Here is a 10372-nt window from a genome sequence, read left to right as displayed (position 1 = left end):
GATATCGGTCTGGTAACTGTAACTGGAAATGTCATTCGCTCATCCTAATATTCCCACTTCTTCAATTATCCACCATTGTTGTTGTTTTATGCACATGAAACAAAGAAATAAATAAAAACAGTCCGCGGAAGGCCCTCCCCTTTTCACGACACGCTGCGTCCCCTTGCTAACGGTTGACGTCATGCCGCCATCAGAGGCGTACGAAACATGGCTGCTCCCTGCGAGTCCAGACCGAGACGTTTTTCCTCAATTTTAAATATTTAATAGTCACTTCTGAACGGTAAGTGGGATAATAACGGGTTGCAGTGATTTTACTTTACTTTATGCGCTGCAGTTTGTTATGTAAACCCTACAGGTGCGTAAAATAAGGATGTTACATCACAGGGTAAAAGTATCCATGCTGACTCTACCACGTTTGTTTGGCAGTCTTGATCTGGCATTTAAGCACATTGTTGCTCTTTCGACAGGAAAGTATTTGGTTTATTGAGCTGCGACGTGACGTTACAAAATTGCATATAGTTTCGAGAAATCAGTCCATGCTGTTATACGAATGCATTTTGTGGAGTTTTGATGGGAAAAAGCAGCGTGAGTGGGTCACGCTGCTTTTTCCCATCAAAACTGCAATGTTGAAAATTTATGAACAAATATGTCAAGTTTTGAATAAATATCAGCTTTATTTATATAGCACACTTAAAACAACCAAGGCTGACCAAGGTGCTTTGTTGGTTAAAAATATAACAATAAAACAGTAATTACAAAGTAAAAGTACAGCACGAACTTTGACATTCTGGTCTCCTGATGAAAATGGAAACTTTTCACCTATATATCATGTTAAGTTTTTGTATTTCTGTTGTTTTTGCTATTTTATGTTAAATAATGTTAGTGCCAGTGAGAATAAGTGGGCTGCAGTCAGAAATAAGATGGGTTTATGTTTCAACAGATGATGAATACCACAGACAAGGTAGAGAAAATGGTGCCATCTGCTGAGGAAGAAGAGGAGGAGGAGGAGGAAGAAGGAGAAGAGGAAGATGGAGATGATGAAGAACAGGAAGGTGGAGGTGATGAGGAAAAGGAGGTAGAAGCAGATAAAACTGGGGAAAATATTCAATTGCCCGCTCAACCCAGTGAGAAAAAGCAGGCTGAGGGCCTGAACCTGAACAATGAGGTGGTGAAGATGAGGAAGGAGGTAAAGAGGTTGAGGGCGTTGATCATCAGGAAGCTGACCCGACAGATTGGCGGCCTGAAGAAGAAGAAGGGGACAGATACCGAAGTTGAGAGGAATCAGAGGAGAGCTGCCAGACTGCTGGAGGAGATCCACGCCATGAAGGTCCTCGTACCAGACCTGGTAGGTTTTGGAATTACTTCTTTTAATTCACTATTTTTGGCATACATTATTCAATATTTTTTTATTAAGTTAGTTAAAAAGTTACTCAAATTAATGATGCTTTTCCAAAATGGTGAGACACTAATGGAAGTGTATAATTGGATAAACTATTTTCCCTGTTGCTAGGTGACAAAGACAGCCTTGCAAAAGAATCTCAACTTTGAACAGGTGTGTAAAAACCCAAAGTCTACTATTTCGGACCGGGCCGTAGCACGCATCGCCACACACCCACAGTTCAACAAGAAGATTGAGGACATCAAAGCTGCTGTGAAAGCCTTTAAAGAAGAGCGGATGAAGGGTGGAAAGCAGGGAGGGAATGAAAAAGTGCAAAGTAAAGCTGGAAAGGTGACTCCACAGTCATCAGGAAAAAAGATAGAAAGAATGAGTGAAGAGGAGGACATAACAGTGGAGCAAGAGGAAATAATAGACAATGAGGAAGGAGATGGCATCATTAAAGATACTAAAGATGCAACTGTTGCCAAACCTGAAAAGGAGCCAAGGAAAGCAACTCCTTCAGCTGATGATAGTCAGAGGAAAGAAATACCAGAGCCTAAGAATGTAAGACCAGCATCAATAAAAAGTAGTGAAGTAAAGGACATTGTGAAAAATAAACCTCAAAGTAAAGAAGCAGAAAAGAAACCTGCTCTTAAGTCTGCACCTGAAGCGCTTCAGAAAAAGACAGATGAGGAAGAGAGTGATATAGAGCCATCTGATGATGAAGAAGAGAAAGAGTACTTTGATGACAGCACAGAAGAACGTTTCCGCAAGCAGTCCTCTCAGTCTGAGGAGAGTGACGATGACGACTTCTTTGTTGGAAAAGTGAGCAAATACAAGAAGAAGAAGCAGAAAAGTGTAGAAGTTGAGAAGGGGCATGAAGTGAAAGCGGACCCAGCAAACCAGCTCCAGAGTAGACTTGATGAGCTTGAGTCCAGGCTTAAGTCTAAAGCGACCTCGCTTCAGTCTGTTTTTTGTTCTTCCCTCTCTGCGTCTAAGCCTGGTGGGGGCAGAGGTGCAGGCAGAGGGAGAGGTGGGGATACATTTAGGGGCCCAGGGAAACCAAAGGGTGGCAGCGGTCTAAATAGAGATTTTAGTAAACAATCCAAGTTCAAAAATCAGGACAAAGGAACAGAAAGAAATCCCGAGTCAAAGTACAGCAGGCCCCGCCCTGAGGGCAGACATCCTGAGTCGTCAGAGAAGGGCTCTGCCGGCCGAGGTAGAGGGCGAGGCAGAGGTGACGTTTTTAGGCAGATTGATCGCAGGGGTGGAGGTGCCTTTTCCTATCAGGCACCACAGCAGGCACTGCATCCATCCTGGGAGGCCAGTAAGAAAAGGAAGGAGCAGCAAGGGCAAATCCTGGCCTTCAAGGGGAAGAAGATCAAGTTTGAAGATGATGACTGAAACTATCTTTCTTTCTTTTTTAATGCTGAATACATATCTTTGGTTGAGTGTCTCACATGCCATATTTGAATAAGTTTTGTTATCCGGCACACTAGTGAAGTGTAAAGGTTGTCACTTATTCTGTATCTCCAGTGTAATTCATTGACAGTGTTTTTTCATCTTTATGGCTAGCAAAAGACAAAAAGATATTTGTTTAAAGCATCGTAAATGCTTTTCATAGGAAGGGTTTACCAGTTAACAGTTTGAGGAACATGTAATTTGTATGAATGCCAGTTATGTGGGAAATGTAACGGGGGGGGGGGGCTTGGGAAGTAATATTGTTAGGTTCTTATGTTTTGACCTGTACACAATTTCATGCTTTGTCCAAAATGGTAATTAGGGCCCAGTTATTGTATAGTACATATTCTCTGAACTTGGTGTATGGTGATACACATTATCTGCAGTGAGATCTTAAACCAAGTGACTTTTCCCTGTTTTTGTTACTTGTCTCTAACCAGCTATGTTTAAACTATATAAAGTTTATATTATATTTACGGTTTTAATGTACTTTGCTGTTGGATCTTCATGTCAAGAAAACTTCATTAAAAGCATTTTAAAAATATTATTTCAATCATAAAAAACGCAATTGATCAAAAACAATACTTGAAATCCAGTTGTTGCAGGGCTCTGCAGCCATTGGACGGCTACAGCTGCGTCAGACGTACACGGCGCTGCGTACACAGTGATGGCCAATAGTAATTTACATGCAAATGTGGTTCAAACCTGTCCCGGGGAGTCTGAGTTTCGTGCGTGGAAGAACCTCGTTCAGAATCAGCACGAGTCACGTGATATGTTGTACGAGCGATAGACTTGATAAGTTGGCAGAGAGGCAGCTGGGACAAGATGAGAAAAGGGGCTCCTCGGTGGCAGTGTGCACTCTGGACAGCAACCAGGCAATGCGGGGCGTTCCGAGAATAGGTCGACTGTACTCCAGCCCTCCGTCCTGCGTTATACAGGGCCGTTAATGTCTGGTCCTCCGAGCTGACTGACGGTCTCTAACGTTACACCCCCCGGATCCTCAACAGCCGGGACAGGGCGGAAATTTAAGCTCGAACGAGTTCAGGTCATAGGCTGTATATAAAGATGGCTCAGGCACGTAAAGCTAAATTAACCAGGCGCAGAGCTAACAGTGACATTAACACCATTGGTAACCCGAAATGCAACTTCACTTAGCTGGCTGAAGTACGCAACGGTTACCGTGGTTGTTAACGGAAGCTCTAGATTTGTCTTCAGAATAAAGTAAAAGTAGCTGGTGCTTTTGTTTTGGACGATTGAAGTGCAGTACAAAGTTAGTAATACGTGGAGCCATCTTGTATTAGTTTGCTTGACAGAGAGAAGGACATGAAACTTTATTGTGAGAAAATCAGCTCCTAATGAAAGCGAAACATTTATTGTGGAAGGTGCTTACACACGTTGGGCTGGTCTATATTTATAAATGTATTTATTTTATTATTTCCACACCATGCCACTACCTCCTGCAGCGACCTGTGCAATGTTCATATCAATCGCATCTGTATATGGCGTATATCTAAATTCTTATTATTTTTTCTATTTCTTTCTACTCTATTATATTTTTTTATTCAATTTTTTAAATCTAATGTGTATTTTATTAATGTCTGCTGTGTGTACCTGGAGCTGTTGTAATAACACAATTTCCCCAGTGTGGGATCAATAAAGTCTTATCTTACTGAAAAACAAGTGGGCTCCTTTAAAATAAAACATTACTACTCTAGCAGTAGTTAAATGTTAGCGTGCTACTACCTGGAGTTGGGCCAGATCTATCTAGAATTGGGACAGAAAAAGTATATTAATGGTTCATTGAAACACAGTAGCACTGCACTACAACACTAAAGATCACTGCATGTGTCTGATTTTTATGGTATATATATATAATTATGTCGTGTGAAAAAAGGACACGTCTGCTTAAATTGCATGCTTTTACGACATCTATTGAATGTCTCTCCTTCCTTGGATACGAATCCTAGTCCAGTCGAAGGTCTAAAAACAGAGGGTATCGTAAATATTGTAAAGCTCAAATTTATGATGTTGGGCTATATAAATAAAACTTGACTAAGACTTGATTTTATTTTGAAAGTAAATTCGCGAGGCTTCGGCTACATGCGTGTCTTTCCGGTAACTTTACGCTTGTTTTACCTTGGGTTGAGGCATCACACCGCGCCTTATCGGGACATACTTTTACACACTTTGGTCTTCGAGTGCCGCATACGCTGACAACGCTCTGTAACAAACGAGTTTCTGTGAGAATACATTGGTAAGGAGGCAACTATAAACTGCAATGCGTTCATTACTGCTTGAAGCAAACTACAGTGTAGGCCTCTGGTACGCATGGGAGGGGGATGGGGAGATGTTGCTTCAACTAGCAAAACACACTGGTGAGGGAAGCTAGCCTCTGTCTCAACCCCCAGGTATTGACAATCCTCAATTACGATGAATAACCAGCTCCAGATGACAAGATGAACTAAATATGTAACGCAGAGACACATTCCTTGCTTCTAATTCCATGCAGCTTAAGTCACAAGTGCATACAATGGATTCATGATAACTTTATATTGTATTATTGCCCAAAATGGCTGCCCTGTGAACAAGAGGATTTAATAAGATAATTGCAAACTAAAAGCCTAAGTTGTATGATATTGTAATACCACAATTTAGATATACACGATGATTTCTTTAACTCAGGAAAAAAGAAGGCTGGAGCTGGAAGCCGGCGGCCCCCAAGTCCTTCAGGATGGTGGCACGACTGCCAAAGCCAACAATCCACTGGTGCCTCTGCCCCACACTGGAGGAGAGAGTAAGATATGTAATGTTTCAATAGCCAGTTTTGCCTGGCAAGAGAAGTGGGAGAGCTTGTGCTTCTGCAGTTTTTTGTGTCTAAACTGTCAAACCTGATGTAACCAGTTCACACATTCTTTTCAGTCTGTGAGCAAACAAGCACTTTGTCAAGTTAACTGGTTAACTTGCAATGCTGTAAATGGTGTTTGCTGGTGTAAGCGCCCCCCCAAAACAAATTCAAGGATGGTGGTAATTGAGTTTAATGGCCTGGTGGGCTGGTTTGTGTTTTTGCAAAGATTCCAACAGCTTAAAATTAACCACTTTTTAGGGTTGTTTTTGACATACTTGTAATCTTTAGGAAGTTTCCAAAGTTGCTTGTAGTTTGCTCTGCTTTTCCAGAGAACCCCCCTCCATTGTCAGTGAAACGTTAGTCCCCTTGATGGACTGCTGAATCATGGTTCTGCTGTTCATTTTCATAACTTTTCCTGAAGGCTAAAAATCAAACTTTCTGCTGCTCGATGGCACTTTCACCACACGCTCGACCAGAATTGAATGACTCCAAACTCCACCATATTGTCATTTGGAGCATTCAGTTTAAAATGAAATTTGATAATTTATGATGACGAAATAGTGTCTAATGTCTTATTACAGGGATGTCAGATTGTATCATAGTGTAGCCTATAGTGGTGCATGTCAGCCGCCCCGTCACCCACTCCTTGTCCTGCTTAGTCGCAACCAAATAATGGCTGGCAAATGTTTGAAGAGATAGAATCAAAATAAACACACTACAATATGACACATCAGGACGGCTATAGGAATCCGTAAAGAAATCATGACTAATTCTCAATCCTCAACCGTTTTTCTAGCTCCCGCCTCCTATCCCATAGCGCACAAGATCTTGTTTGAGAAGTCGCGCAATGACACATCGCTTGGGTTCTTAACGCAGAGGTTTGCGGAGCTGCTTAGGAGCTCTGCTGACGGGGTGTTGGACCTTAACATAGTGTCCCAGCAGCTCAATGCCCCTAAGAGACGTGTCTACGACGTCACCAATGTCCTGGAAGGGATCCAGCTCATCAAGAAGAAGTCTAAAAACTGCATCGAGTGGTTGTAAGTATGAGTGGATGTAGCAGGTAGCTTGTACAGCCCATATATGCACATTATGGCTGCTTTAGCTTTCTTAGCGTGTTTTAAGGACAATTCAATGTTTATCAGCCTTAACAAATTATGACCAATACTACTGTTCAGATCTCAGACTTAATTTGTTGTTTTCCTCAGTTCTTATTATTTTTGTTTCTCTTGTGAGTTTGATGTGTTGAGCGATGTTTGTTGTGGCGTTAATCCTGTTTTGCTGCTCGGATGTGTTGTGCACAGGGGCGGTCCAGTGAACTTTAACATAGATCAAGAGCTGACGGCTCTCATTGAGGAGGAGAGGAAGCTGGACGAGTTGATCCAAAGCTGTACGTGGCAGGTTCACCAGCTGTGTGAGAACAGTCACAGTCAGAGATATCCTTTGATCGCAATATCCGCTTACTTTTTTGTTCGGCGTTGTGTGAAAAGAATTGTTGATGCTAGGTTCTAAATGCCAATCTGAACCAACAGTGTTCTTGTTTTAGTGTGGGTTGGTCGGAAGAATGTGTCACTTATGATGTAAATTGGGGGTTTAGTCATTGATTGCATCCCCAGCTGTACACCAACACTGGTCTAGCTTCATTGTATTCCTTAACGTTGAGGATCACATTTGCGTATTTGACTTACGAGGACGTCCAAAGAATTCCCAGCCTGAAAGGACAGACTGTGATTGTGATCAAAGCCCCGGCAGAGACAAAACTGGAAGTGCCACACCCAGACGAGGTACATTCTTCAGCATAATTAGTTAATTATTATTATTTTTATAATGAAACTCAATATTCTGTCTTGAAACCCCGGTCATTCAACACAGGGTGGTTAATTGCAGCACTGGCTGAATCATTTTCTTGCTACATCCTCACAGGACATTTGTTTTTGTAAGTGTCTGCTGTCCGCTCATATTCAGAGACCATTTCCTAAAAGCACTCTTGTCTGCTTCGCCTGTGCTCAGAGCCTCCAGGTCCACCTCAGCAGCACACAGGGACCCATTGAAGTGTTCCTCTGCTCCGATGACCCCATCCCTATGGAAGCCACAGACAGCTCTGTGGCCAATTGCAGCCACTTAAACTCATCCCCCAATGGGAACGTCTCTGGCTCCCCTTTGCCTTACTCGTCCTTCGTCCAGGTGTCTTCCAATGGTGAGTCTTGCACTTAAGATCCCATTGTGCTTTGTTGCCACAGAGAAGGAGGCACCTACCCATAGGCTTTTCCCATACATACATACATACATACATACATACCTTTATAAAATACTTTACTTAGTTTGACCCTACTGGCAGAATGTTGGCTTCTTTTTCCTTCCCCCCATGTCTCCTTATCCGCACTCCTGTTATCTTTCCAGACAATGCAAACTGCACTTCTGGAATCAATAGTATCTCCAACCCGCCGTTCGAACCGAGACAGCACTCCTCACCAGCTACCGTCTCTCCCATGCCCACCTCCCTCCAACCCCCCTCTGAAGATCAACAGAGCTTTGTCACCCTCACCCCACCACTGGCCTTCTCTCTTGATGGGAAGGAGTACCTCCTGAGCCTTGCTGAGGACGAGGGCATCACCGACCTCTTCTCCTCTGTGGACCTGGACCAGTTGTCCCTGGATATGCCCCTCTGAACAGCCGTTTTGGAAATACAATAACTTTGGAGGCAATGGCCACCTTCCCACAAACAGGATATCACGCGGATGCAATAAAAGAACAAAGTGCTCATTCTTTTATATTTACATTTGCTTGTCCTGGAGGATGTGACTGCGATTTGCTGACACACGGGTTTGTGGAGGAGGTTACCCAAAAGTATCACATTGGAGTGGTCTTGGAATAGCTATGTATTTCGAAAAACCCAAGTGAGATCTTTTTGATGGCTTCCTTGTTGTCTTTAGGACTTGGACTCGCATGCATGATAGACAGAAGGTTTCAGACTTTTTAATCTGTTACATTTCTTTGTGTCCTTCCGAAGTGTCCTTTTCAAAAGTCAGAGCTTTGCTGTCTCAACACGGGACATATTCTTGACCATTAATGTCTTGACATGATGTGAAGACTATTTGTATCACAATCACCAAAGAGCCTTCACAACAAAGCTTAAAAATTTAGACACCTATTTAACATAAAGAGGTGTTGATTAAAAGCATTAAAAATGCAAATAACCCACATGTCTTGTGTTGGCTCTGCTACAAGGGATGATTGTTTCTCACCTCATACTGATTGACTGATTACTAACTACCTAAACTCACAGTATCTGCTGATATTGAGCACCGATCTTATTCCAGTGCTATTTTGCAAAAATCTGTGTAACTCACTGGAATTCCCTGGAATAATTTTTTTATGTAAGGTGACGTGGGGCCAGGGAGTTGGCGGCCCAGCATGACATTGGACACTGAATTTTATTATCACATTGACAACACGATTATAAGATTTAATGTCTATAGGTTGTGTTGTGGCTGATACACGATCCATTGATTAAAGTCCGTATCGGGCCAGTACCGATCATGGCGTATCATCACTGTTTCTGTCTGGATCCAGTTTGGGCTTGATAGTTTTTCAAGACCTGAGTATTTTTGTTTTTTTTACTAGAAGTGCAGTTTGTATATTCAGAGGTGATTCACACAAAACATTAATGGGCTTTTGACACTCAAATTCCTCTGTTGTTGGGGGAGGTTTGTATAGCTTGTTCATTATAAATCTTGCAGCTTCTGATCAAGATTACTTGTTAAAGCTGCCTGACATTAAGGCCTGTAACTTGTTTACTGTCAACACACAACAACTGAAAGCATTTGCATAGGAGAAACCTTTAGCTTCTCTGGATAAAACCTGTCCTTGATTGCAAAGAAACTGAAAGTGTGACTATCCATATCAGGTCAGCACAGCTCTGGTATAGTGTCAATTTAGGTGGGTGTATATTAAGGACATGTTCAGGTGTTTGCTCTCAAACTGAAACCTTGCTTGCTCCATTGACTAGCTCAAATGAATGCTCTCCACAGTCAGTGTTTAGAAAACTGTAAAATAAGCTCAAAACCAAACATGGACAGTGTCAGACGTGAAGTAGAGCCTTACACTTCTGGATTTCTGTCATTTTTGCTCTTCTTAGCAATTTAAAATCCAGTACGAGTAGTTGAACAGCTAACTGTTGAAATCTGCGCTATATTAACAATGGCTTCATCTACCCCAGTATAGTCCCATTTAGCCACAAGCCAGCCCTGGACTTTGACCTGTTTGTGGGGGGAGGAGTTGGGAATAACATTGCTGTAAAAATGAATGTATGAAGACTGAGCCTTTTTAGAAGTGTGACACTAAGGTCTAATCTAGGCTTGTGATAGAGTGTGTGTGTGTGTGTGTGTGTGTGTGTGTGTGTGTTTTTTAATCTTCTGTTAGGAGCTTCATGTCACGGATTTTCCTATTGTATTCAATGACCTCAGATTATTCCTTACTTGACAAACCACTTACTGTAGCAAATGCTATGCACCAAATTTGTGCCATATGCACCTTTTTTGTACCCAGAAGACAAATTTTACAAGTTTGATTTATCATTTTACAACGCAGGGTTGTTTAAGAAGATTCATTTGTATTTCCCTTTATGATCCTCACACAAGCAAACCTTATATATACAAAAATCATACAATGTAGATGGGTGGTGATGAATT

At 42.0% G+C, this 10372-nt stretch overlaps 2 protein-coding genes across 2 annotated transcripts; both read left to right on the top strand.

Moving 5' to 3' along the window:
* The first annotated feature begins 158 nt into the window (after positions 1-158).
* srfbp1 (serum response factor binding protein 1) lies at positions 159-3386 on the top strand. Its single transcript, XM_038724215.1, has 3 exons — positions 159-280; positions 941-1345; positions 1511-3386. The coding sequence occupies exons 2-3, from the start codon at positions 941-943 to the stop codon at positions 2780-2782; spliced, it is 1677 nt and encodes a 558-aa protein (XP_038580143.1). The 5' UTR covers positions 159-280; the 3' UTR covers positions 2783-3386.
* A 1553-nt stretch (positions 3387-4939) lies between these two features.
* On the top strand, positions 4940-9428 carry e2f3 (E2F transcription factor 3). The gene is made up of 8 exons (XM_038724288.1): positions 4940-4954; positions 5203-5247; positions 5522-5633; positions 6481-6721; positions 6986-7117; positions 7351-7465; positions 7692-7878; positions 8082-9428. Exons 1-8 carry the CDS (start codon positions 4940-4942, stop codon positions 8348-8350), a joined length of 1116 nt encoding a protein of 371 aa, XP_038580216.1. The 3' UTR covers positions 8351-9428.
* The last annotated feature ends 944 nt before the right edge of the window (positions 9429-10372 follow it).

This window comes from Micropterus salmoides, unplaced genomic scaffold, assembly GCF_014851395.1.
Source record: "Micropterus salmoides isolate LMB-PRFRI ecotype aquatic unplaced genomic scaffold, ASM1485139v1 Ms_hic_scaffold_17, whole genome shotgun sequence".
In the NCBI taxonomy this organism is placed as follows: Eukaryota; Metazoa; Chordata; class Actinopteri; order Centrarchiformes; family Centrarchidae; genus Micropterus; species Micropterus salmoides.
The sequence above is the reverse complement of the archived record's forward strand: the minus strand, read 5'-3'. Positions and strand labels throughout refer to the sequence as shown.

Bases quoted from the DNA above. Each gene is read 5' to 3' on its own strand.
- srfbp1 (XM_038724215.1), top strand. From the start codon at position 941: ATGATGAATACCACAGACAAGGTAGAGAAAATGGTGCCATCTGCTGAG. The intron at 1,346-1,510 runs GTAGGTTTTGGA...CCCTGTTGCTAG, and splicing joins AGGTCCTCGTACCAGACCTG to GTGACAAAGACAGCCTTGCA.
- e2f3 (XM_038724288.1), top strand. The intron at 5,248-5,521 runs GTATTGACAATC...TCTTTAACTCAG, and splicing joins GCCTCTGTCTCAACCCCCAG to GAAAAAAGAAGGCTGGAGCT. The intron at 5,634-6,480 runs GTAAGATATGTA...CCGTTTTTCTAG, and splicing joins GCCCCACACTGGAGGAGAGA to CTCCCGCCTCCTATCCCATA.